The 27006-nt window shown below is 37.7% G+C and overlaps 4 protein-coding genes across 7 annotated transcripts; 1 reads left to right on the top strand and 3 right to left on the bottom strand.

Moving 5' to 3' along the window:
- Nucleotides 1–726: 726 nt before the first annotated feature.
- LOC113710219 (uncharacterized) lies at nt 727–3545 on the bottom strand. The gene is made up of 3 exons (XM_027233099.2): nt 2079–3545; nt 1387–1923; nt 727–1194 (listed from the first exon to the last, which is right to left on the bottom strand). Exons 1-3 carry the CDS (start codon nt 2907–2909, stop codon nt 1093–1095), a joined length of 1470 nt encoding a protein of 489 aa, XP_027088900.1. The 5' UTR covers nt 2910–3545; the 3' UTR covers nt 727–1092.
- Nucleotides 3546–3686: 141 nt separating this feature from the next.
- On the bottom strand, nt 3687–8933 carry LOC140004162 (protein PLASTID TRANSCRIPTIONALLY ACTIVE 16, chloroplastic-like). Its single transcript, XM_072060508.1, has 7 exons — nt 8623–8933; nt 8380–8541; nt 6246–7020; nt 5616–6068; nt 5411–5479; nt 4850–4908; nt 3687–4662 (listed from the first exon to the last, which is right to left on the bottom strand). Exons 3-7 carry the CDS (start codon nt 6687–6689, stop codon nt 3933–3935), a joined length of 1755 nt encoding a protein of 584 aa, XP_071916609.1. The 5' UTR covers nt 6690–7020; nt 8380–8541; nt 8623–8933; the 3' UTR covers nt 3687–3932.
- A 1872-nt stretch (nt 8934–10805) lies between these two features.
- Nucleotides 10806–16424, bottom strand: LOC113710195 (uncharacterized). Of its 3 annotated transcripts, none has more exons than XM_072060504.1 (11): nt 16057–16424; nt 15829–15918; nt 15390–15512; nt 14862–15029; nt 14681–14767; nt 14418–14545; nt 13707–13751; nt 13557–13613; nt 12568–13374; nt 12058–12279; nt 10806–11614 (listed from the first exon to the last, which is right to left on the bottom strand). In XM_072060504.1, exons 1-11 carry the CDS (start codon nt 16075–16077, stop codon nt 10987–10989), a joined length of 2376 nt encoding a protein of 791 aa, XP_071916605.1. In that variant the 5' UTR covers nt 16078–16424; the 3' UTR covers nt 10806–10986. The 3 variants fall into 3 exon arrangements, with proteins under 3 accessions (XP_071916605.1, XP_027088863.1, XP_027088878.1); XM_027233062.2 differs by having other exon boundaries at nt 12568–13386; nt 16057–16423; XM_027233077.2 differs by lacking the exons at nt 15829–15918; nt 16057–16424 and having other exon boundaries at nt 12568–13386; nt 14862–15077.
- A 3408-nt stretch (nt 16425–19832) lies between these two features.
- LOC113710183 (transcription initiation factor IIA large subunit) lies at nt 19833–26476 on the top strand. Of its 2 annotated transcripts, XM_027233050.2 has the most exons (11): nt 19833–20198; nt 20538–20702; nt 20778–21020; nt 21260–21311; nt 21405–21463; nt 24167–24286; nt 24543–24686; nt 25513–25576; nt 25671–25828; nt 25957–26040; nt 26172–26476. In XM_027233050.2, the coding sequence occupies exons 1-11, from the start codon at nt 20076–20078 to the stop codon at nt 26193–26195; spliced, it is 1236 nt and encodes a 411-aa protein (XP_027088851.1). In that variant the 5' UTR covers nt 19833–20075; the 3' UTR covers nt 26196–26476. The 2 variants fall into 2 exon arrangements, with proteins under 2 accessions (XP_027088851.1, XP_027088842.1); XM_027233041.2 differs by having other exon boundaries at nt 19849–20198; nt 21260–21463.
- The last annotated feature ends 530 nt before the right edge of the window (nt 26477–27006 follow it).

Below are 27006 nucleotides of genomic sequence, written 5' to 3'. Positions count from 1 at the left end.
CGGGACGGGACAATTTGTAAATAAAGTGTGGCAGTTGACAGCGTTGGCTTCTCCTCCTCCCCTTTTTGGCTTTCTTTCTTTTTCGGGTTCGTCCGTTTTATATATATGAGCTGTGAGCTACGGATTGGATGAGTGGATATCTGTACATTGGGCATATAGTCCAAATTAAGATGGAACAAATGAATACAGAATTCTAAGCACGATTGTACTATGTACAAAATTGTCTTGTTTCTACGATCAACCAATCTAGATATATAGTCTAGTCTTGTTTATCTATGTGAATAGGTGTTATCACCTGTCATTTTCTCGGTCAATTCAATTAATTCCTCCTAGGCTGGTAGAACTTAGAATTTCACAAGGCAATCAACTAATTTCGTTCATGCAAATTCTTTATAGCACTTTACTCCAAAAAAATAACAAATTCAACTTTACCAACAAGGAGGAGTTTATGGGTCTTGTCCAAAATTTGCCATTCCATTTCTCCACTTTTGTCTTTGCCATCTTGTGAAATTCTCATGTATATGTAAAGGACGTACCCCAAAGTGGGTATGTATGATGCTAGTAAGTGTATAATGTCAAGTTGTCGCAAAACGTTCAAGTTTTTGTTTAGCAAGAAGATTTTTATTGGTATGATTCTTAATTGGGATTTGCGGGATTGGGCTTGACATGCCCGAGTTCAGTATCATACATTCCATTGGCTTACCATTTCGAACATGGGCCTCCAGCGGACAGTAAAGTTGGTTGTTTACTAGTTGAATTTTGACAGCATAAAATAAATAAATAAAGTACAATTTGGAAATCAATTACTCGAAAACTTAAACATGTGAACTTTAAAGTTACAAAAAAAGATAAAATCGTAAGAAAATTACATCCTAATTCTCCAAAGCTGAATAAATTCCATATATTAGGACTTAGGAGGGATGTCATTAACTCATTGTCATCTCTAATTTAAGAGTTGGGAAAAAAAAAGTTTTTCTCTTTTGGCCAAGAAATGTAGGACTTGGCCGAAAAAAGCAAAGTAAAAATGAAAATCGCTACAAGCTTTGAGATGTGTTGAGTCATTGCCACGAACATAAATGGAGAATGGATTGATCAGGCTACTATCTCATCCTTCATGCAAGTCCTAAGCTTAATTCCTATAGAATTCTTGCCAACCAGTTGCACAACATCACAGCATTCTCTTCTGCTTCCGTCCTGCACCCCAAAAAAAAAAAAAAAAAGAATCAGAGAACAAAATCACGTTAGTATAGTACGTGCCTAAATATAAATCCATCAATTGTGTGAAGAATCCAAAATCATCATGGAAATGTAGTTTTGTACAAGATGGAAACAAGCGAATTCAACAATGAAGGAGAGAACGGGTAATGATGACTTGGACCAACTCACCCATTCAAGTTTTTCCATCGGTGAAAGAACATAAATCTTGGAGATAAACTCAGCTGAATGGTTGCCGCTTGATGAACACGTTCCTAACCCGCGTTGGGATCTCTGGGTGTAACTGGTAACAAAATGGTTTGCTCTAGCTTCCTCAACACCACCAAAGAACAAAGCGTGAGGGGCTTCGCAAGGATTTGTAGAGGGAGGTCTGGCATTAAACATGTATGGAGGATTGGCACCCTTCTTCCACGGTATAAACGTTGCAATGGGCTTGTGAAGAATGCTTGGAGGGATGATGTCTTCGTAAATTTGAACTGAGTAGCCCCATGATACCGAGAAAGTCCAGTTGCTTCGCTTGAAATAGCACACGCTTTGTTGCAGTAGTCGAGACTGATCAACTTTTGCAGCTTTCATGAGATGTGCCACTGATTCTGGACGATTCATTGAGGGGAAGATGGGATCTATTGCATCAATGTGGTGAAGAGTGAGTAAAGGAGTGTGAGGAAGAGCTGATAGAAACCCTGATATGTCACGGTGTAGATCTATCTGTAACAGGAAGAACAAATAAGATGCCATATAACTCAGATATATAAAACAGAGAAACAAAAAAAAGGAGGCTTATTCCTTAATCTTAATTAGACGACGGAAATATCATTTGATTAAAACGATAAAAATTTGCCTGAATGCAGTTAGAATGCTACCTGATGAAACCCCCTCTCTCTGGTTAAGGGGACGCCCAAATCAGCTATACAGGAGTGCATGATGAAGTCGCTGGCAAATGCAGTTGAGTATCTTTTGATACATACATCCATGTTCTTTACCACAGCCTTGGCCAGGGGATAGCTCAGTGCATAGCCAGCTCCTCCAAATGCCATTTCAAAAGAGTTGACAAAATTGGAAATTACACATTCTGAAGGCATTCCAATGTAGAAATATTTTCGATGATCATATCTAGACAAAACCTCTACCAAATTCTCGATCATGAAAACTGTATCGTCATCTCCCATGACGTACCATCTCGCTCCTTCGCTTTCTACACGAAATATTTCTTCGATTACGCGCAAGATTCTGATAAAAAATGGCCTTCCATGTTTGTAGTACTTGTCATATTTAGAGATGTCTTCGGAAACTCTGAAAGGAGGAGATGACCTCGGCCACGGGAAGTGCCGCGTTGGAGCTGTGTCCAGGAATAGGTATCCCCTGGTTGTGTTTGGGCGCCACCATGATTCGACATACCATCTCTTATAGCCCCATGTTTTTGATAAACCCGCTATTCCAAATACAATGTCGCTAATTTTGGTAGGAGAGTTAAGGTTGGGTGATGAAGGTTTCCATCTTGATTGCACTGCAGATAACAATGCCGACGATTGATTGGATGCATGGCTAGATAGGTACAAGTACATTAACAACAGGAATAGCCCTGAAATGGCGAGTGATTTACATATCTTACCGCTCAGTACCTTGCATAAAAACATAACCTTTTGCTTAATCGTACGAGATGTTTGTGCAGCAAAATTAATGAGAAAAAACATTACGTAGGTAGGATTAAAGAGATGGCACAGGAATGAGTGCAGAAGATCAAAAGCCAAGAGCAATGAAACAGTCTCTCAGGGAAATCAAGTTTCTTGTTTCTGGTTGTGTTCTCCATATTCAAAGTTGCTACACCTTTCGTGATTGGATTGCACTAACCATGTGACATGCAGTAACAACTTGTGGACGGTAGCACTGTAAAGAATCTGCGGTCTGAAAGACACGATGGTTGATGTAGGTAAGACAAGCTGAGCAACCTTCAGGACACCGTTTACAGGATGAAAAGACGCACAAAAGAGAATTAGAAAGTTTTCTTCTTGTCCACATTTTTCTTACTGCTTAGTCTTAAATGTCATTCTTAATACCAGATGTTGTTTATTTATTATTATTATTTTGCCTTTTCACCTAAAGGTACAGAATGAAGTCCTACGGCGAGTTAAGCTATCTCAGCTATTTAGTTCTTTACTAGCTATTACTTTCTTTCAGTTCAATAGTATAAATACTTAATACTTACCAATTTGATCTCAAGGTAGAAAATCTAAGTAGCCTGTGCCATAAATACATGGAATTTAGAACCTTAAAGTTAGTTTGCAATAGACTTAGCAGTGCAGTAACTGTAACTAGACTAGAGAGGCGAGATTCTGCATGAGCTACTGTCTATGCACTCTGACTTCACCTTATGAGCTGGTCTATTCCATTTCATGCGTAAACTATAAAACCATTGAAACAGAACCCTCAGTGACTAAGTAACTAATAGAGGAGGACTGTAGTCGGCTGTATGTGTTGGAATCTCGATTTAAACATTTAAGTATTTGTTACAACAAGCTGGAAGTCTGTAGTACAACTCAGAGTCCACAAATATGCCACTATCTGATAAATAGCAATTCTTCGAAGTCTTACCACTGTGCAAAAATGTGCTCCATTCTAGCTCGTTCTGTCAAAACCAACTTAACCCAGCATCAATAATGAACACACAGGCAGATGAAAAAGTCACAGAGAATAGAATATATGTAGCTCCAATCTTCTTAGTCATCATCAACATAAATGGTTTCTTGCTGAAACAACCCGCCAAAAACCTTTCTGACCTCTGTCTTGGACTCTGGTTGTTTGGCCTTTGGCTTTGGAACCTCCCTTGATTTTAAGGAAGCAGATTTTTTGACTACAGCTTTTTGGGCAGGCAGATTTCGAGCCCTACCCTGACCCCTCACAGTAGCGACCTGCACTTTAGAGTCCTCGCCCGGTTGCTGAACAGCTGATTTCAGCTGTGAGCTCAGGTTTTCCCAAGATAGTCCTGAGCTTATGCCTTGGGCTTTACTTAAGAGGCTCTCAACTGAAACTCCTGAAGCAGCCGCCTTCTCTTGGGCTTGTTCTGCAAAACTGGCAGCCTCAGCTTCCTGCTTTGCAAGTTTCTTTAACTCTTCTTTGCGCATCTTTGCTGCTTCCGCAGGTTGCTGAACAGCTGATTTCAGCTGTGAGCTCAGGTTTTCCCAAGATAGTCCTGAGCTTATGCCTTGGGCTTTACTTAAGAGGCTCTCAACTGAAACTCCTGCAGCAGCCGCCTTCTCTTGGGCTTGTTCTGCAAAACTGGCCGCCTCAGCTTCCTGCTTTGCAAGTTTCTTTAACTCTTCTTTGCGCATCTTTGCTGCTTCCGCAGCTAGACGAGATTTCTCTGTTGCTCTTGTAGCCTCTTCCTCTTTCCTGGCTTTTGCAAGGGCTTCTGCATAAGCCTTCCTTCTCCCATCCTCCGGGATGATGCTGCAAGAACGTTTGTTCACATATTTAGACCGCACTCCAGCTATAAGCTAAGCAGAAGGCATTATTGTATACTGATGTATAAACGATATATTGATAAACATGCATCATCGGCCATGCCCAACATTTAATAAATCAAAATTCATACAGAAAACGTAAGATACTTGAGGATTCTTTCTACTTTCATTACGTGAAAAGTTCTTCTGCAGGCTTTGAGGGTGCTGCTGGATCAGTAAAGACTTTCACAACCTGAATAAGAGAAAAGGGAACAAATGGAACTAAGTGGTGAGAAATAAAATATCATCAGATCAAGAAGAGGGAAATCCATATCCAACAAACGGAATTAGGTAACAGAATTTGCTTCCAGCATAGATCAGAAGAATCAGGCTGGTCAGAATTTTTGAGCACTATAATAGCCTCAGATTGATCAATGACAAGTGCACATCTTCAATTCAACTTAGTGAAACAACTCAAGTTAATCTTTTGACCATTGCTTGTCTTTCTTGTAATGCTCATTAATTTCTTTTTCCAGTTTCCAAGCACATCCTCATATACTTACAGGTAATAGTTCAAGCTCTCGTGCAAATGACTTTACTCGATAGCACTTTATTTTTGTAATGGGGCTAGGGTAAATTAACAGTTACTAATTAATTTTTTGGAGGATATATTAGTACAAGATGAGCAACTGAACCATTCTGTTCAACAAAAGAAGAAGAAAAGACAGGACTTCTTATGAGTCACGAAGCAATACCTTATTCTCAGCAACAGCAGTATTTGAGAAAATTCCTGCTACTAGAGAGGCAATTTTTGACTTGGAAACCTGAGTTAGTCAAAACAAACAGCTAATTCAATGAGGATGAACGAGATAAGCAGTTTAAGAGTTGCATTTCTGAACTCAAAGTCTACTGCATCTTTTGACAATGACAAGAAAAAAGAAAATGCATACATTACATTACTTTGTAGTCGGTTGCACCAGCACTTCCTTCAGCCGACACAACGATATTGTACGAACTCTCTGGCAAGTAATCCTCGGTGAGATTAGTCTTTATCAAGGTGTATCTAAGGTCTGTCTCCACTAACTTCTGGAGAAACTCTGGGATCGTCAATGGTGCAGACCGCGCAAACATATTGCCGAAAAAGGATGTTATGCCATCTAGCACATTGTAAGTTGACGCAGTGAATGATGATCCATTATATATTATGGCCACATGACCAACATTAGCCAACTGCGCAGCTTGAATTACTTGCAAAGCATCCGAAAAAGTGACATCTGCAGTCGGACCATTCTCTCCAGGGCCGATTGTAACGACAACTTTACTAGCGTTTCCTATAGCTTTTGCTATTGCTTCCGCATCATTGAAATTTGATGCAACAGCATTGAGACGACGCGATTCATCATTAGAAATGATCTGCAGGATTATAGGCATGTTAATCGTAGTTGAAAGTTCGTAGGAACGCTTAACGTTCGTTTTGCTGTAATTTATTTAAATTGTCAAGACAGAAGACTAGAGGTTCATTTCGCTATGAATTATTAGAAGATTCCATTTGTTCTTGAACGTCATATTAACTAAATTGAAGAAGCAAACCTTGTATTTTGCAGCCAGAAGAGCTAGTTCTTGGGCAGCACCAAGGTCAGGAACTCCAGCTCTAACCTTGAACCCTTCCCGCAAAAGTGATTGGGCAATGCGTACTCCAGCCTGGCCTGTAGCACCAGCAACGAACACTGTTCCGGGATCCTTGCGCCTTATCAATGATAATCCTGAAGCCGGGCTGTTGACAGCAGGAACAAAGGATTTCACGTCGGGCAACTTGCCAAAATTGAACTTAAACGGGGAAGAGTTGCCGGAAATATCTTCTTGGCCTTCTCTTGAAGAAGGATCATCTGCTGATTTACCAAACTGAAAACCTGAAAAAGGTCCAGCGCCGGCTTTTTTGGCAAAAGCAGTAAGCCTTTGTTTCTTGACTGTTTTTCTTGATTGGGATGCGGGTATGTTCAGTAAAAACGAATTTGAAGAGAGAGCTGGCGCCATGAAAATTGGAATTGGTAAGAAGAGCTACCAGCAAGCAGCCTCTTTCTTGATTCAATGTAGTATCAAACTAGACTCTTTGTCTTGGTTTCTCAAGTTTTGTTGAACCCATTAGGTGTGGAAATGTCCCCGGGAATATCAGTTTCTGTACGATCGGTGTCGATTCAGTTCAAGTTTTGATCTGGATTGGGGACTAAGAGAACCAGCCAATGAGAAGAAGCCATCTGGTCAGGTTTTATCCACGGGAAAAAATTCAGCACCAGACGTTTATAGGCAGCATAACATGCAGCGGGAGAGATCACAAGATGCTTCAAAATTTGGCCCCCACATAATCCTGTTCTCAGGAAGCAGTCAAGTCACCAGTTTACTCCAAGCAAGTTATCGAAACGCCTTCTTGTTTTGGATTGCATTTTTTTTTAATTTTTTTATAAAATTATTGTAACGATCTGATGTGTATAAAATTAAAAAATATACTCATGAAAAACGTACGTAAATACCGATAATCTCCCTAATTTGTCTTGCCACAATTTAGATATGTCTTTGCCGCCACAAATAAGACGTACGTATCCCCATTCTTAAGTTGCCTTTTAAATTACACTCCTAATATTTAACACTTAGAGTTTGCACTTATTCTCTAATTAGTAAAAAGACGGAAGAGGGGCAGGAATGGTCCTGTAATCGTTCCTGACAGTTCATGTTCAAGATTTGATAAAATATATATATATATATAATTCAGATTTCATCTTGTACCTTATTTTTCACACCATGTGTGAGACTCATAAAATTTTATTTTATAATTATACATTGTTAAAAATGAATTATATCATATGTAAACAGAATTACGCTGTATATATTTTGCACAAAATCACTTCGAACAGTTTTGTAATAACCGTTCGAGCCCCTTGTCCGTAAAAAGACTTGCATCGTCAGATTTTGCTATGACAACGATAAGACCACTTTCCCCCATTCCTTTTGGTACACTAAAACGCAAAACAGCCATTCATTCCCTAATTTAGAGTCCCTTTACAGCTGCGATGACTTAATAAAAAGTACTTCAATTAGTAGAGCTTTTAATTAAAATATTTATTAAGTGATTAATCATATTGTTTAGGTGCAAGCTTGAATAAGTGCTTTTTCCATTTGATGATGTGCAATTTTAAATTTCTAAAACACATTTATATCTTTATTTAGATTAAAATTTATAAAAAATTGTTAAAGTTGATTTTTATTTATTGAAAGATAAAAATTACTCTAAAAACCAATTTTGAACTTGTGCTAAAAGTGTGTTAATTTTTAAAAATTCCACTCTTATATTCAAGTAAAGTAAAGATAGACCACGTGACATATCAAATGTGACAATAACGATCCAAGTGTTATTTCCTTTCTCTGGTTTACCCCTTTCTTCTTTCTGTATTCATCCCCGCCTCTCATCTCCCATTTTTGGTAGCGGAATATAGCTCCCTCCATCTCTCCTCTTCCCTATTAGACTACGCCCATCCCCTCCCTCTTCTTTAGCCCCATCTCCCGAGTATTCTCTCCTCTTCCTTACTTTTACCCTCCACTCAATATTCACCAAACATATTAAAAGTGCCTTTAGCTTTTACACTCAATCGCACAACCCCAAGCAAGCCCTTCGATTCACACGTCTTAATTCACTTTTACTGAGAATTGCAACTCAAAAATAGATACCCACCATGTCTCATTCCCGGGAGAGCTTTGGTCATCGCAGCAAAATGACGACCTTTACCGTGTGATGCGTACCATGATTGATGGATAGAAGAATCATGCCATTCGTTTCCGCTTAGATAGGCATTACGCATGCGCGGGTGGTTAAGACATTGACCCTGCCACGGTACTATAGAAGGGATTACTTTCACCTATCCAAAATGAAAGGATTTATGAGCAAAAAGTACTTGATGACAAGAGATATACCTACCTATCAAATGCGCAAACTAAATTTGATTTATTATGGCGTTATAAGTATTCTCAAATGCTTTTGATTTCCAAACTGCCAAAAGTCAAATGAGGCCAGATACAAGTTAATTAATCGCAAGAACAGAGGCCGCCCATCCCGCAAGACCACTTTGTCCTCAATTCTGATCGCCCCAGCCAACCATTTTCAATTTTTTTTTGTGCGACGAGCTACGGGATTCAGGAATTGGCTTCATGAGGGATAAGAAAGGCAACGCATCTTCAGCTTCGGCGCCTGAGGGAGGGAGATAGAGCACTAACCATCTAATAGTCAAACTAGCAAGTTAACCAAATCATTTCATCAGACGAGCCGTCACAAATTACAGTACAAAACCAGAAAACACTTTCAGCTCCATTAAATTTTGAGCATTATAAATCAGGGAAAAAACAATCCAATTTGGAGATTCTTTGGCACAAAATAACCAGAGAGATTACGCCACCAAGTTGTCTTGAGAATGCATAATCTTTATCGATGCACTATTACTTCGTACCAGAAGCAAAAACTTTTTGACTCTAGTCGATTGAAAGTGAAGAGCTCCCGACAAAAATTATTATCCACAAACTTAAACTCAAAAAATTGCGGAGACGTACGGCACCAAAACTAAAAAGTTGCACTCAAAAGAAACATAAGAATCAGTTCATGCCTGTCAGGGAAGATCAATCTAGGAAAAGAATTAAATCACAATTCTCTAATTCAAATTTATTTTGCAGTTCATTCCCTTCTCCTTTTAAGTATTCCATCTGCAGCATGCCCTCGAAATTGGAAACAGAAAAGGAACAGTATCTCATTAGAAATGTATTTAAATGGACAGTAAAAGCTGCCGACACTTTTAGTATTGTGCAGGCTCATGCCCTCCCCCGCAACCTCCCCCCCCCCCCCCTGCCGCGCAAAAACAAAAAACAAAAAAAAAAACACCGCCCAACAAAACAAAATGAAAAAGGAAAGAAAGAAAGGACCCCAACCAAATTAGAGTTACTTGGATCCACTACTCGCAGAACTACTCCTAAATACCATTAACATTTCGCAATTATTCAGTCAACGTGTTGAACAAAGTTCAAAGGAATGTGATTTCAAACGCCTACACCTCTCTCGATTCTGTAGTGCACTTTCCAGCAGTATTTTTCCTTCAATCCCTACAGAACCATAAGTTTTTGGGTTTCTCATGCTAAAAAGCATTATAGAACAAGAGACGAAATATAATCTAGCATAACATACCTACACAAAAAAGATCAAGAATAAGCTCCGATCAAATTAAGATACTAGGCTTCAGAACAACCTTTTGTTTTTTGTCTGGATAAGTGCCTACGCCAGAACATTTGCTATTATGAGCACAAAAATTTAGTTCTAAACATGACCTCCAAAAAAAAACCAAGGAATAAGCAATACATAGGATAAAAGAGACAAGAAGGAAGAGTAGCATTAGCTTCCTTACACAATATTTACAGAGCATTGGCAGTATAGCTACGCACCAGTATTTGTTTAACTGCTGCTATCAACAATCGGATATGATGAACAGGTATGAACATAAGGCACTGAAGAATAGACAACCAAATACCCTGCGGCAATTCTCAAGCTGTCAACAACACAGATATTAAGAAAAAATAAAGTGTCACAGAAACCTCATATACAGAGAGTTTTTAACCCTACAGATTAGTCTACCATCTAAGAGAGCCAAGCAAGGAATGAAAACACTTCACCTGCTATGAGTTCAAAATTTTGGAGGTGCACAAGATCTGCTCAACCAAGTCATCTAGTTGAAAATATTCTCATCTATCAATTAACCAGAAACCCAATTTAGTCACAACTTTATACAATTAAGAAAAATCTGCCAAGACGCTTCATGCTTACTCAATAATCCAAAACAGAGAAAATGAAAAAAAAAATTGATAAGAAATAAGCCAAACTTAAAACAATAAGTTCTCTCAAATGATTTACTTGAAATTTCAACACAGGCCACACAAGCAAATAATGATAAGATGTCTGATTGGTCACAGAACGACCATACATTAATAAGCATCAGTTCGTATAACAAGATGCTCCATATCCAGACCAGCAACCTACCCATAAAACAACAGAAACATATTCCCAGCAAAGGGAAGACAAATATTACCAGCAAATTTAGCAGGAAGTCAGCAAAAAGTTGGAACTCAAGACAATAGCTCAGGAAATCCTCATTAATCCATTCAGCTGCCAGGAGTAAAGACAGACTACATTAAATAGCTATCAATAATACAGTCAACCAAACACAGAAGTTCCAATAAAGTAAAAGGAGCCAAAAGAAGATTAAAATGCTCAAATAACAGTGAAATCTTCCAACGCATAAGAAATTTAATGGCCAATGCTCTTCTTAGCCCTAAGTGACTCGAGGGCCTTTTCTCGCAACTCAATCTCTAACTTTTTCTTATCGCTTTGATCATCATCAGAATGACCACCATGATTCCTTTCAGCATCTGAAGGTGAAGAAATAGCATCTTTTGATTTCAGCTTATGCTTCTCTGCACGCCTTTCATCTTTTCTTCTACGACGCTCCTCCCGCCTCCGACGCCTATCCTCCTTTTTCAATTTTTTCTCCTCCTTCCTCTTTCTCTTAGCCTCTTTCCTTTCTTCTTCATAAGAATCATAACTTGATTCACTAGCCGACTCAGACCTTCGCCTCTCTGCCCTCCTTTTCTTTCTCTTATCTTTGACTCTAGCCCTGGTCCTATCACTCTCCTCAGAGTCAGAACCCACAGAAGCATTTTCATCATTGTGCTCAACCTTTCTTGCCAACTTTGAAGCAGCTTCAAAATGGCGATCATTAATCTTAGTATCATTTGAATAAGATTGATTCTTTTCAACAGCTCTGTGTGTCTCTCCAACAGGTGATTGCTTCCCCTTATCACCATGCAATGCATCTTTAATCATTTGTGAATCTCGCTGAGCAGGTTTCTTTTGATGACCTTGAGATTTGTTTTCCCTATCAATTACATACCGATGAAATTAAGATCATATAAGGGTAGAAAGTAGCACAAAAACCTCAATGCAATGAAACTCATCTCTACAATATGTGATCTCTCTTATTAAACTCTATCCTACCAGGCCTACTGAGTGTTTTTAACATCACAATCAGAAATTGACAAAGGTAGAAGCCTAGGTAAAACTAAAATCAGTGAATTTTAGCAAAGTCTTTCACAATTGCCCAGCATAACTGGTTTATTAATCATCTGCACTCATTTCAGAACTATCATCATGATCTTTATTTTCTCTTGCTATTCTATGAGGATTTGGCCAATCAGAACAAGTCCTCTTATCTCTGTTTTCATCCAAAAGGCCTCTCTTAAAGCTTGGCCAGCAATAATAAGCAATACCTTCTCTTCTCAATAATAAAAGCTGTAGAAGAGTACTATGATGTGTACAGACCTTCTCTTCTCATTTAAATTTGGTTCCCTGTCAGCTTCTGAAGCAGGAGACCTGTTTGGTGAAGGAGACAGTCTTCTCACTTTTCTCTGTGAATTATTAAGGTCCGAAGAGACACTTTGAGACTGACGTTCTGATGAGTTTGATCTATGACGATCATTAGTTGGGCGTTCAACCGTATTTCTTGGAGCAGCATGATGAACTGGAGAGTACTTCTCCCGACTTCTGCAGCAGTGAATTAAATATCAAATGATCATCCAAGAATAAATGCAAGAACACATTGATGAAGTACAATCATCGATTGATTACTGCATAAAACTTTCTGTGCAATCTTATTCCGCTCCCAAACTTTCCTCCAATATCGTCTAAACATTTAGCATCTCAACTTCCATAATTATTAGAATTGCCACCAAATCGCGAGTCAAAAACTAAGACCGCAATTAATCGAATATGCCAAAAATGCAAAAAACAAGATAGTCTCCTGGACAAAATATTACTGATGTGTTAAGTTACCTCTTCCTTTCTCTAGGAGATTGCAAAGGTGATCTCCTCTGCCTTCTTGGTGATTTCCTCCTGATTGGTGAAGGAATGTTGCGACGAGGTGGGGGAGAACTCGATACTTGAGGTGAATCAGATTTATGACTCGCGGGAGTTGGAGATCTTCTTCGCCCCATGGGTGACCTACGCCCAACTGGAGAAGACAATACACGGTGAACTGGAGATGGAGACCTACGGCGAATTGGAGATGGAGACCTACGCCGAATTGGAGATGGAGACCTATGCCGAATTGGCAAAGGAGACCTACGCCGGATTGGAGATCGAGACCTGCGCATAACTGGAGAAGGAGACCTCCTTGGTGGTGTTGATGAAGATCGTCGATACTTCTGCCTCATGAGAGATTGTGACCCATATCTTGCAGGAGATAGTGAGTTTCGTCGAATGGGGGATGGTGATCTACGCCTTGCAGATGATGATCTATGTCTTAAAGGTGACCGGGACCTACCTCGAGGAGGAGATCGTCGAATTGGTGACCTTGGCCTACGCCAGATGGGTGACCTTGATCTACGCCGAAGAGGAGAGCGTGATCTGCGACGCAAAGGAGAACGCATTCTATAACGAGTAGGAGATGGAGACCTACGACGCAGTCGGGATGATGATCGTTGCCTATAATAAGATGATCTGCGCCTGGATGGAGTAAAAGAACGATGGGGTGAACGTCTCCCACGAGGAGTAAGAGATCGTCTAGGTGAAGAGCGGTAAACCATTTCTGATGAACTAGAGCGCCCTCTTCGCCTAGGAGAGGCAGATAAACTTGTTGACCTGCGTCTTCCACTAAAACAATATGTCAATTGTAGCACCATTTCACGCAGAAAAGAGAGAGGAAAAGCACAAAATATTCCTACTCGCAACATAATCAGTATGCACACAACAAATGGAATGAGATAATGACTGCCAAATCTAAGGAATCAAAGATCCATATTTGTTTAAAATTGAAAACATACCCTGAGTAACTTCTTGAATTGGAGAATGACTTGCTAATTGACCTTGACCGCCTCCCTCTGCAACCCAAAAAGGAAATTTACTCTAACATCATTGATCAACAGCAAAACAGTTTCATTTAAAAAGAGGGCACATGTTGAGTAATGAAATACCTAGTAGAAGGGGAATGATCAGCAGAATGTGGAGATCTAGAGGCCCTGTGCAGGTAGACAAATATTAGTCTTCACTGAGAGATGGGCACAGAAAAAATTGTAAACACACTTCAATTTTTCAGGAAGAGAGAGATGATGAAAACCATTGAAATTCAGAGCGCCACAAAATTTTAATCATAGAACTATGAGCAATGAGTAAACAGATGACCATCAGGATTGAAAAGTAGAGAAGAGAGATCAACAATGATAGATTTTTAAAGCTCAAGAACACTAGAAAACTCCCTCATAATCAAAACATAAAAAACTTAGGTTGACAAATCCCACAGTGACTGCTTTAAGCAGGTTTTAATCATAATCAAAACGTGGAAAACTGAGCTTGACAAATCTCCCGGTGACTGCTTTAAGCAGGTTTTAGTCTCTCTTATCAGAAAATCTCATTACAAGAAAACATCACATTTGGCATATTACATCCTGCCTAACAAATAGGAAGAAACAATTCGTGCTTGTCAATGTACTCCGAGACAAAAGTCAATGTACTCCGAGACAAAAAATGAACACGTCAAACACTCCGATAACGGACCCAGAAACCCCAAAAAGATACATAGATCGTGCATTTGAAATGTCACAAAGTACAAAGAACCATGGAGATGGTTGTTCAACATTTAAAATGAAGTGAATCAAATATCTAAAGGCGTCATTTTCAATTCTAACCTGCTTCGTCCTCGCGATCCATTCCTCTGCACAGACTCTTTCTCCCCAGTTAACATTCCACCCGGCTGATGTTTTGAAGTGGGATGTACACCCATATCAGAATCTTTTGAGATATCATTGCCATGGTCCTACAGTAGTTTGAGGTAAAGGACATGAACCCAAATAATTGCAGAAGCAGCTGAATTCAGGGAAACACGAAGAAAGTTAAAAACAAAGAGTCAGCTCCACACAACTAACTCTTGCATGGAAAATAAAATACTTACCGTCTTCTTAGTTCCCTCTTGCCCCAGTTCCTGACTTTCCTTCTCTTTCTTTCTCCGGATTTCATTTGCTATTCGATCTGACTCAGCCTGCAATATAACCAATAAAATCATTCATAACAGAAACCACGAAAAGCATCAGAATGGAAGTGAATTTTAAATTTAAGAAAAAAATGGGAAAGACCTTCTTCTTCCTAGTCTCTTCCTCCTTGGCATCCAAGAACTGCTGAGGGACACCACTTGCATTCTTTTGAGCACTCAAAAGTAATGACCACAGCTCCTTCATAAACTTACCAGTATTTCTCTCCATAAAACCAGTAAGAGAAATCTGAACCTCCTTTCCATTAACCTCCTGCATCCAAATGGGCGATTGCACTTAAACCACATAATGATGATTAGCCTACAAAACATAATGAGTTGATAAAGTTCCACCAGATGTTGCAATCATATGAGTTCATAGAATTTGATACAGTAGCACAACTAAAACCAAAAGGCCACAGAAAAACCAAAAAGATTGATACAATCAGAAATTGCAGCCCCAAAATATCCAAGCAACACATCCATGCACATTACCATGTAATGGTCATATTTCTTTTTTCTCTTTTTTGGAAAGGAAATATGTTAAATTTCCAGAACAACTGAATTATGACCATCAGATGCTCAATAGTAGCATCTTTGAATAGAGAAAAGTATGACAATGGCAGTTACATACCTTCCCATCTAGAAGGCCATAAATAAAGTTAATAAGCACTTCATCTTCAAATCCAATAAGCTCGGTCACCCGAGTTGCTATCCACGGCCTCATCACATCCATCTTCACTTTCGTCATATCCACCTAAAGAAAAATTACACGTAACTTTAATAGAATAGGACTAAACTCAGCAGCCACAATATAGTCTAGAAACCACAGATGAAATCCAGCAAATCAGTTTTAGCCATACTCAATTTAGCCACAACCATCCTTATTTTCTTCACACTCACCTAAACACATGATCATCCAAAAAATGAAGTCCAAGTTAACGGAACATAAAACGAACCTAACCTCAAAAATGTTTAAGAGCTTTTATCACAACTAGCAATTCTAAGAATAAGATAAGCCCCAATAATTCAATACACAAACACGTAATTCAACTAGAAGTAAGAAGACGAACCAGGTATTCCAATTCAGGAGCGAATTTCTGAGATTTCAGCAGCTTAGCTTGCTTGTTCGAGAACCGAGTATCCTGATCGGCCGACGTGCCCTAAAATTTAAAACAACGAAAAAATCAGTAAAAAAAAAAGAGAAAGAAGATCTGATTCTTATCCAACAGAACTAGGTTACACTTCGTAATCAACAACTAACTGAATTTTCTAAAATTGATTGAGGAAGAAACAATTACCCGGAAAAAGCCGCCCGACATTGTCTAGGGTTTCTGCGCAAGGCTACTGCGGCGACGACTTCCGGATTCCTCTTAGTAGATGATGGATATGGTTTAGTAGGTACTACTTGAAACCAGAACGAGAAACAGGAGAGAGCGTTTGGTAACACGAGGATAAGGAACTCTTAGGACATGGTAGTAGGAGATGCTAACGGGAAGATTGCAGAGTAACTCTCCACGGCGCTATCCGCCGAATTGTGATATAGAACCGAAGGCCAAAAAAAAAAAAGCGAGGGGAATCGTGATAGAGAATTCTACTAGGTAGAAGCTGAGGGAGGGAAGGAGAAGTAACAAGGACGTGACTGCCCTAATTTTGACTGCACGTCAATATTTTCTTCCGTCAATTATTTTCTTTGGCATATGGGATGAGCCTTTTTAGCTGTTTTATGGGTTAAATCATTATAGGTTAAATTTTTTTCAAAATATTAAGCATATACTTTTTTAAAAATTTTAATATATATATTTATTATTCTGTACCACAATATATAAATATATTTAATATTATTTTGATTTGAAATATAACCCGTGCATAGCACCGGTCAAAATACTAGTACTAGTACAGAAATTCCCATCTTTGCTTTGAATTTACACCAACCCCTCATTTCCTGCCGTATTTGCAAGACGAACTTCTTCACTCTTAATTTTGTAATGGTATTTATTTACATGAAGGATGATCATGTCATAAACTTAAACGCATTATGTGATCTATATAAGATCTTATACTCCTCATATCAATATGTATTAAATTCAAGTTTTTTGCCTTACCCTTGTACATTTAGCATGACTATTTGGTTGGATTTAATTGGAAAGGTCCGTGTAAATTCAAAAACAGAAAAAAGGAATCTCCCTATGTAAGATTAACCTGAGTATAGCTTTATCTTTTGAAGTGCAAGGGTAAAAGCGTTGATTTAATACATAAATACTATAAAAAATGTTGATTTAATATATAAAAGTTAAGGGCAATAATTGTCTAATAAATGTATAGGATGTAAATTTAGTACATAGGGATATGGATTTAGTCCCTCTCTATTTATTTTATGTAAATATACACATACATAATATATACATACACATATATGTATGTGTATGTACATGCATACAAATATGTGAGTGCACATATGTACACACACACATGCACGTGTGTATACACTTATGCGTACGTGTGTATACACTTATGCATGTGTGTGTATGGATGTATGTTGCAATTGTTTCTCAAAAAAATTGAAACTATGTATGTGATTCGACTTTATGCATACATAAAGGATAATTCACTTTATGCATACATAAAAACGTGCTGTATTTAAAACTCACATTTATGCATTTTTTGAGTTATTACTCTGTTAAATCTTTAATTGAAGGACGAAAAGGCAAAAATATAAAGTAGAGATAATTTCAGAAACCTCCTCACTCCCCTCCCCTGAGATTTTTAAAATATCATAAACCTCCCCTAGACGTAAGTAGCTAGTATTAAATCCAACCAAATTCAAAAAGACAAACAATAAAAAAATTGGGAGTTGGAGAGAGAAAACCGCCTAATATCACAAATGCCCTCAAGCCTTGCATTAGTGAGATAATTTCATATGAACAGTACACAAGCAATTTAACAAGAATGAAATTTTGGGGGAGGTTTATGAAATAGAAAATTAGCTTAGCATAATTTACCGTACACAGAGAACAGCTATATCAACATAAACTACCAAAGAATAAAATTTTTTCAGTACAAAATTCTTAGAGATTAATATGAGTATGTGGTTTAGAAAACTCTTGAATCCTCTACAATACAGGTGAAAATCTTCACATACTCTTGCTCTAATTGAAGTGACTTATTGCTCTTGCAATTTTCTATACCATACATCAACCAGAGTAGAGTGCCTGAATTTGGTGCCTTTTTTCTCATGACATTTTAAATATTATTTACACATTTAAATTATCATTAAATTCAATTAATCATATTTATAACTATTTTAAGTAAATTTGTCCAAATAATTGTGAAATATTTGATAAATTGTGCAAGTATTTAAGTCATTTTATCTATGAAAATGTAAGAAGTGGGATCTAATATTCTGCCAGAGGAGGAGAGTGAGATTGATAGAAACCTCAGGGGAGGTTTCTGAAATTATCCCTATAAAGTATATCTGGGAAAAAGAATAAATCAAAACAACGAAGCTGGTCTCATCAAATAACGTCGTCCGTTATCCTTTCATCTGTGGTGGTGATCTTGCACACCTATTTGTCGTATTCTGGATTACGTTGTTAACGTTGCTTCAGGCTATGAATAAAACACCAACACGAGACATGGGAAAAAACTTACACATTAATACATACACTGCTACACTTTTTGGCAAACTATCGTGGTAATTGACTGTCAAGAAGATTCTGATTTAATGGCTAAAATTGAGACGTGTAAGGTTCTGGATTCTAATTCTTGTGCTACATTTCAATTTTTTAAATCTCACCCATTTCTTGCTAAAAAATATTTAAAAAAGTGGTAATTAACTATTAATTAGTATCTTTTGAGAATTATGATTCTTTTTAGTTTATGATTTAGCATAGCTTTTGAGAATCAAAAAAGGAAAAAACGTACTGTAAAACTTAGACCAATCAAATTATCAACCAAGAAACTCGTTTGAATCAGCCAAATGCCACATTGATATTTAAAAATATCAATGTTTTAAAAATACCTCATAACATGGTGTTAAAAAGTCATAGCTTCCTTTTTTTTTTTTTTCAGATCATGTATGATGACTTATGCCAAAAATATTGACTATATGGAATATGCCAGTCATTCCTAAAATTAGATGCAATAGAACAAAAGATTTATTCTGATTTGACAAGATACAATTGGAAGCATAATTACGTGATATGAATAAGTTTAATAATCACATCCAAGCGAGGCTTAACGCCCATTTGGTTCAAGGAAAGGATTAAGACTTTAAGTGGGAGATTAATCGTGTTGTAAGGATGGTGGATTGGATTTTTATAAAATTCTAATTGACAATGATGCGATGAACATAAAACTTTATATATATATTTTTTGGGATTTGCATAATTTGGATAGGTAAATTATTTCACATAATATTTCATTTGGATCATAAACACATTTTTCAAATCATGTTTTTAATATTTCTAACTATTTTTTATTTCACATACATCAAATCACAAAAAGTATTATAATAATTATTCCAAATAATATTCTATCCAAACACAGTGCTCTGAATATAAAATTAATATATGATGTTATCTCATTTTCACCAGCAATAATCCTAAACCCTGTATTGAACCAAACACAAATTTTGTACATCATGAAAAATCTAATTGGATTTATCTACTTAATCTCACTTAATCCAACATGACCCAATAATAGTAATAATAGCTTTGTCGAGAAGGATTATGGCCACGTTTGGTATGTTGGATTAAGGAAACAGATTTTACATGGGTATTGAGAATTGAATTAACAAAATCGACAAATACGCAAAAAGAAAAAAAAGAAAAAGAGAGATTTAGAAAAAAGGGGGAAAAAAAGAGAAAAGACAAGAAGTCCAGCATAGATGAGGATCTACAGTCGATTGTCAAGTGAGCCAGTCAGATTGGTTCTGAAATGAGTTACAAACCAAAGATAAGAAGAAAAAATAAATAAACAAAAAAAGAAAAGGCAAAACCGAGAAGATGCCACGTGGATTGAGTTCCAGAAAACGGATGCAAACCTATTTATATTCCACTCTTTATTCTTATTTTCTGTTCCGCCCATCTCTCTCCTTCTCTCTCCACCTTTGTCCTCTCCCTCTTCTCTGTCGACAGCTACAGACACCTCTCTCTCTCTCACTTCAAACCCACACATCTCCAAACCCTAGACCCTATTTCATACCCATAGATTTTATGGGATTTTAAAATCTCCCCAATTTTCCCTTCAAGTCGATTTCAAGAAGGAACTAAGGTCCTCCTTTTTGCTCCTTATTCGGATAAATCTAAGGTTTTAGGGGATGGCTAGTTCAACCACCAGTAATGTCTACATCCACGTCATCGATGACGTTATCAATAAGGTCCGCGAAGAGTTCATCAATAATGGCGGCCCCGGCGAGAGCGTCCTAACTGAGCTTCAAGGGGTAATATATATATATATATATATATATATATATATATGTATTTTTTTTCCATTTCAGTACCTTTTATTCACGATTTCCCCTAGCTTTTCTATTTTTCAATTCATCGATTTGGTCTTTTGCGTAGAGGTTGAAAGCTGAGTAATAAGTTATGGGTTTTCCCCCTCTTTGTTGGACAAGAAGAATTTGCAATTTTTTTTTATTGGTTAGGGGTTGGGGGTAAGCGTGGGGATCTTTTTTTCATTTTTAAATTCTGATTACTTGGGATTGCGTCTTTGTTGAATTTTTTGTGTTTATTTGATGGTATGATGCATTGTCTGGTGGTTTGCCTGTATTTTATAGCTGTGGGAATTGAAAATGATGCAAGCTGGAGCTATATTGGGTCCAATTGAGAGGTCCTCTGCTCCAAAAGCTACTCCAGGGGTTACTCCTGTTCATGACCTTAATGTACCCTATGAAGGCACTGAGGAGTACGAAACCCCCACTGCCGATATGCTCTTTCCTCCTGTAAGTATTTGTGACAATACTGCTGATAGGAAATTCAAAGATTGTGTTAATAATGTTTTGGGTTGTGGAATGCAGACGCCACTACAGACTCCTATGCCTACACCGTTGCCAGGGATGGCTCAGACACCCTTGCCTGGAAATGCTCAGACTCCGTTGCCTGGAACGGCTCAAACTCCTTTACCTGGCACAGCAGATAGCTCACTGTACAATATTCCAACGGGTGGCACTCCTATTACTCCTAATGAGTATTCTTCTGTAAATGATAATGGTGGTGCTCCTGAAGTGAAACCAGGACCCGGGAGACCTAGTCCTTATATGGTATTTACTTCAGTTCATCTTTGTTTTGCTGAAGATTGTAGCATCTAATTGCATATTTGTGATTATTTTATATCCTCAGTACTTGCTGTTGAGCTTTTCTTGGTTTTTTGTTTTTTTTTTGTGCCATTTGAAGATTTTGGGTTTCATGGATTATCGCTTTGGGGATGAAACTGTAGACTGAGGCTTTATTTCTTCGTTAGTGTTTTTGGTTTTGTATATTAACATATTGAAATCTGCAGCAACCGCCTTCACCATGGTTGAATCAAAGGCCTCCTCTTGATGTTAACGTTGGTAAGCAAACTATTACAAAACTGTGTGTCATAGAGGACACAAGACAGCAGATGACGTTAGTTTATGACATAACTATTTTTTGTTTTATTGTAGCTTATGTGGAAGGCCGTGAAGAGGGTGAGAGGGGAGCTTCTCATCAACCCATGACACAGGTGATTACTCGTAAACTAGGTTGGACTCAATGAAGGCTATCTACTGATTAAAAGAATATAAGTCGAGTTGAAATTGGGTCATCTGATGTTCTCAGCACGCAAGGAATTGTTTCCTCCTTATGAATATTACCTTCCATGTGCATTTGCAACTGTACAGTATTTCTTATTGTGGAGTGATAAAGGACTTTAACTGTCTCCGGAAGTGTGAAGAGTCAATGTGGTCAACAAGAATACATGTAACCTTGGATTTATAACTATCACAAATTCTTTAAAGGCATTCAATGAGCTACCGTAGTGTCATAGGCTGGGGATAAGGGGAATGATGTAGACATGCAAGTGTGGACAATGATTAATTGTGTGGAATCTCAAATTTCTAAAAAAGTGTAGTTAAAGATGCTGGCCTTATGTTCAGATTAAATTAGCAATAGATCTCTTAACTGTCTTACCAGATAAATGGGACAGTGGACTTCTTTCCTTCCAAATATGCCTTGCTGTGCAACATAAATGGAGGAAAATTTAGTTTAGTAGGTTGAAAACTGAACTGCATGTTTATAGTCGTGATCACATAATGACAATGATGTCTGACCATAATTGTGTGCATCCTTTGCTCTGTCAGAACAGCTTGATTGACTGTCCTTCAGTGACCAGTATATTTTTGTGTTGATTGTTTTAGAAGTTCGTAGATTCTAGAGGAAAGCGGGAGAGAGATTTTTGTGTTAACCATCCTTGATGCGAGCATCACCTTGTATGTGTGTGTGTCTCTCTCTGTGTTTTTTGTATGTGCAAGAGGAAGAGAGGGCAGAGAGGGAGGGATAGGAAGAGGGAAAGAGAGGGGGCAGGCGGAGCTTGGTGAGAATGAGCATCTCTGATCTCCAATTATGAAGATTGCTTCTTTAAGTTTCTGCTTGGCTTTCCTTGTTTTAATCACCTTTTGTTTGTTTGCATCGGCTTTTGAGAGTTGAGAGGACCCCTGTCAAGTAGTGATTTCTAGTTCATCAAATAGGATGTCTTGGAGCTTTGTATATGTTCCACTATGTCACGGAGCGTTGCCTTAAACCATGTGCTTTCTTAGAATTGATAAAGCTAAATCAGAATGTGTGACGCCACCTTGTCTGGATGTTATGGATTGGGCATGCATTTCATGATAATGTGTACAGGTAGTGATTTAATATAAGAGGCCACTATGGATATTTTAGACTTCTGAACTTTATTTTTTAATTGTAGTAATTGACCTGGAGCTAGAATCATGTGTGACTATCTGTTAAGCATCTGTGTGTGTGTGTGGCCCCACGTCTATCTCTCTCTCTCTCTCTCATGGATGAGGAGAGCTTACCTGAGAACAAGGGCATCTAGCTTCCATTTGTCAGATTGTTTCTTTCTGTTTCTTCTTGGAGTTCCTCATTTCCATGGTCATCAGATCTTGACAGGACCTGTGTCTATTAGTGCTTTCTAATTCATTAAACAGCATGGCTTGGAGTTTTCAACGTTGTTCATTATGTTCTAGCTAGATTATTTACCTTAAGCTATGTGCTTTACTGAGAATTGACAAAGCTAACTCAGAGTGCATGAATGTGTAAGCATACTTGAATGGCACGTGGAGGAAAGCACTCCATCCATTTCTTGGTACTTGGAGCCTATAACAGCAGACACCTGGTCTGAATGTCTTTTGAGCATCCTCGCCATGATGACAGATACAATTAGGTTTAAAATAAGAAGTGACCATGGAGATGCTGGGCTTTTTAAACATTATTTTCTAATTGGAGTAGTTGATCAGAGTTAGAATCACATTTGGCAATATGTTTTATAGCTGATGAATACGGTAGGCATTTTTTTTCTCTGCATATTTCTTATATAGGGTGATTTTTGGTGTCACATAGTAAGTGTATTTCATTAATGATTGATTTACTACTATTTTGGTTTAAACTTCTGGTAGAAGGTACAGTGTGATTTTTCCTTTTTTATGTCCTTGGTTTTATTTCATTTCTTTCCAGTTACAGCTTGGTGGATGAACATTTAGGAAGGGGTTAAAGCATGCTGATAGGTTCTGGGAAGGATGTCAACTGTTAGCTGACAGGAATGTGGATGTGTATTTATTCACACTTGCCTTGATATTTTTTTATTTAAAGTGGAATTCATCTTGACTTGATGCTATGGTGATGATCAAAATTGAATTTGTAATTACAATCTTTTGATTGAGACTCTTCTGACATTACATGTTTACATTTTGCTTGTGGTTTTTCTGGAAGCAGTTCTGGAACTCAGCTATATGCATTACTTACCTATCAATACCTATGACTTGGAGAGGATGGGAAAATGTGTTTCCTTGGGTGACTCTTGTACAGAAAGACGCTATTTTCTTCGAAAGTAAAAAGTGAGGTTGAAACAGTACAAAAGATGCTAACCAATAGTTTTAGTTGTTGTGGACATGATGGAAAATTATGGAATTGGTATATTATTTGGTATCCAGATTTGTCTAATTAAAAGTTTGTGGTAGGCTCTATGATTTTGACTTCAACTTGCTGAAAGTGTGAGTACATATATATTTTTTGCTTCTTTCTTATTTCTATCCTTTGAATGAAATTTACGTATACTACATTTCTAAGTAATTTTTATAGCTCTCATTGGTTATATTCACTGCCTTGCTTCCCTGTATTGGAGTTAAATATCTTTACCTCACTGATGGACTTGATTATGTGATTGCAGGATTTCTTCATGATGTCTGCTGGAAAGAGAAAACGGGATGAATTTGCTTCACAGTACCCTAATGGTGGTTACATACCGCAACAAGATGGAGCTGGGGATACAATTTCAAATGAATTAAAGGTTTCCTTTTCTCAATCCAAAATCTGTTTAGAATTCATGGTCTGCAATTAACTAGCTTCAAGAAATATCAAAATCGGGTAATTTAGACCCTATTGTCTTGTCATTGATCTGCTGAGTTTGTTAGAACCTACCAAAAAAATGCCAGTAATGGTTGATTTCTAGAATTTCGCATTTCCATCCATTGTTAATTTCGTTCTTAGTATCTGTTATCTCTGCTTCCGAAGCAATTTTGACAGAGTTGTTTGTCATTCCCTAGGTAGGACAAGGGAGTAACACCCAACACAACACAACCATTGCTGGAGCTGAAATGTCTCTGCAAGGAGGGAGGTCTGTGTCCAGGATTTCTCAACTAGATGGTCCAATACCTGATCCATATGATGACGTGCTTTCAACACCTAATGTACGATCTGCTTTTATGACTTGAACGTCATGTTCTTTTAGCTATGTCAGGTTTACGATCACTTTTTAACTACCTGATCTGTTGATTATGTATTTGTATAAATAGAATTTCTTGTAAAGCAGAGTGCTAGTAAAGGTTTGCATTTGGTACTATCACTGTGGGAATGATTGTTAGACTCGTGGTTATCAGCTTTACGGATTTGTTTGACAATTGGGCCATAAAAGCAGTAATCATAGTTGAAATACGTTAAGGATTCCTGCATAATGTATCAGAAGTTCATGTCTGCGCTTTGGTTAATATTCTGACAGGAATGGAGGTTGGTTCTACTTGATCAAGTTTTGAAGAACTAATTTTAGGAGGAGTTTTGAGTGTTATATCCAATAGGTGCAGGGGAGTGTCTTGGCATAAGTCTACATGAATCAATGCCTCTCTTAATGTTCTCTCTGTGTTTCTCCGTCTATCCAGTTTGTTTAAATTGAATGTGGTTTGGAAACAACTGGTTGATAGAGGGTTTGGATACAATCTTATGATCCTTTATTAAAATGGTAAAGAATGATGTTGGCAGTGCAACTAAAACATTTACTTTGTACATTTCCAAATCCGTAGGAGCAGTAACATGTTATCTTGTACATTTGTTTTTTTATATTTATATAAATTTTGGTGTCCTTGTTATACTAGAATGGTCTCATATTCCATTTGTTTGGAAGATCTCTTTATCTTGCACATGTTATCTTCTTCATCTTTTGGAGCTATAAAATCATCAAGCACGGTTTATTCACCTCCTGCCAGTTTGTATTGACTAACATGGTTTACTCACTTTGTGTAGATATACAATTATCAGGGAGTTGTCAATGAAGACTATAACATCGTTAATACGCCTGCACCAAATGGTAAAGTGAAATTCTATTTCGTCCAAAATAATAAGAGTTGCCCTCACTCTGTACGTTTCTGATGTTGGAACTTCCTTTAATCTGCATAACTTAGACATACAAGCGGCTACACCTGCTGCTGTCACCCAGAATGACACTGTAGATGATGATGAAGATGAACCTTTAAACGAAGATGATGATGATGAATTGGATGACGTGGATCAAGGGGAGGATTTAAATACTACTCATTTGGTTTTGGCACAGTTTGATAAGGTACTGTGCTAGACTCTTCCTCATCATTCCATTGCTTCTCTTTTCACCATCAATCAAGTATGGGTTTTTGCTGCCCTTAATTTTCCCACCATTTCAGCATTTAAAGGATGTCATTTTTGTTTTGATAGGTGACGCGTACCAAGAGCAGGTGGAAGTGCACTTTAAAGGATGGGATAATGCGCATAAACAATAAAGACATTCTCTTTAATAAGGTGTGTACGACTTTATTCTTTTCCTACTTCATCATTGTTATTTATTTTTATTTTTTTTGGCGTTCTGGTTGCCTTCGATGTTTTCACTATCCAAATTTCATCATAATTACAAATTTCATCCTTTTCTGCAGGCAACAGGAGAGTTCGAGTTCTGAGTTGTTGCTGCTCTTGTGAATGTCAGAAAAGTTTTTACTCCTGAGAGATTAAAACTGATGAGATGAGTCTTGCTGTTTCTGAGTATGCCTTTGGTTGAATATTAGGTGGTGGAAACTTGGGAGAGGAGAGGATGAGTTAAAATGTTTTTCCTAGAGAGGCTCTACGTTGAAGCTTTTACCTGTTTACTGTAATGTATTACTGCATCTATAGTAAAACCTTATATGACACTTGTTGGATGATAGATAGTAAATTGCATCATCTACTGCTTTTTTTTCCTGAATCTTTGTTTGAATCCTATTTTGATCAGTTTAATCATATTTAATCAGCGCACACAAGCCATCTTTTTTTTTTTTTTTGTCAAATATCAACTTCAATATGTAGCACACAAGCCATCTGAGTCGCTCAACCGTTTGGAGTTCTACGTGTGTGTGTGTGATTTTTGTGTTCCTCCGATTTTTCCACAGAACAGCACACCGCTACAACCTTTTACTCCGTAATTTTAAAGGAGGGATTAAATATGCACTAATTTTTGCATCACGGTAGAGGTAGAACAATAGTGAACATAATTCTTTTCATTTGACGAGGCAAAGGTCTAAATTTGAGTGAAAGCTCTAACTGAACAGAATAAAAAACAATCAAAAGAAACCTTAAGACGATAGTAATATTATTCAGCGAAGAGGCCTAGTTGAGGATGAACAGCAGGCTAACGCCGGGAAACCTGTAGCTGATTTGGATTTACAAGTGAGCACTGCGACTGGAACATAGCGGATAATGCTGAAGGTTCTGTTAACGGGGTCGTAACTGCTGGGT

The sequence above is a fragment of the Coffea arabica genome, chromosome 1e (assembly GCF_036785885.1).
Source record: "Coffea arabica cultivar ET-39 chromosome 1e, Coffea Arabica ET-39 HiFi, whole genome shotgun sequence".
Lineage (NCBI taxonomy): Eukaryota > Viridiplantae > Streptophyta > Magnoliopsida > Gentianales > Rubiaceae > Coffea > Coffea arabica.
Note: the sequence above shows the minus strand (reverse complement) of the source record. Positions and strands in the feature narration are given on the sequence as shown.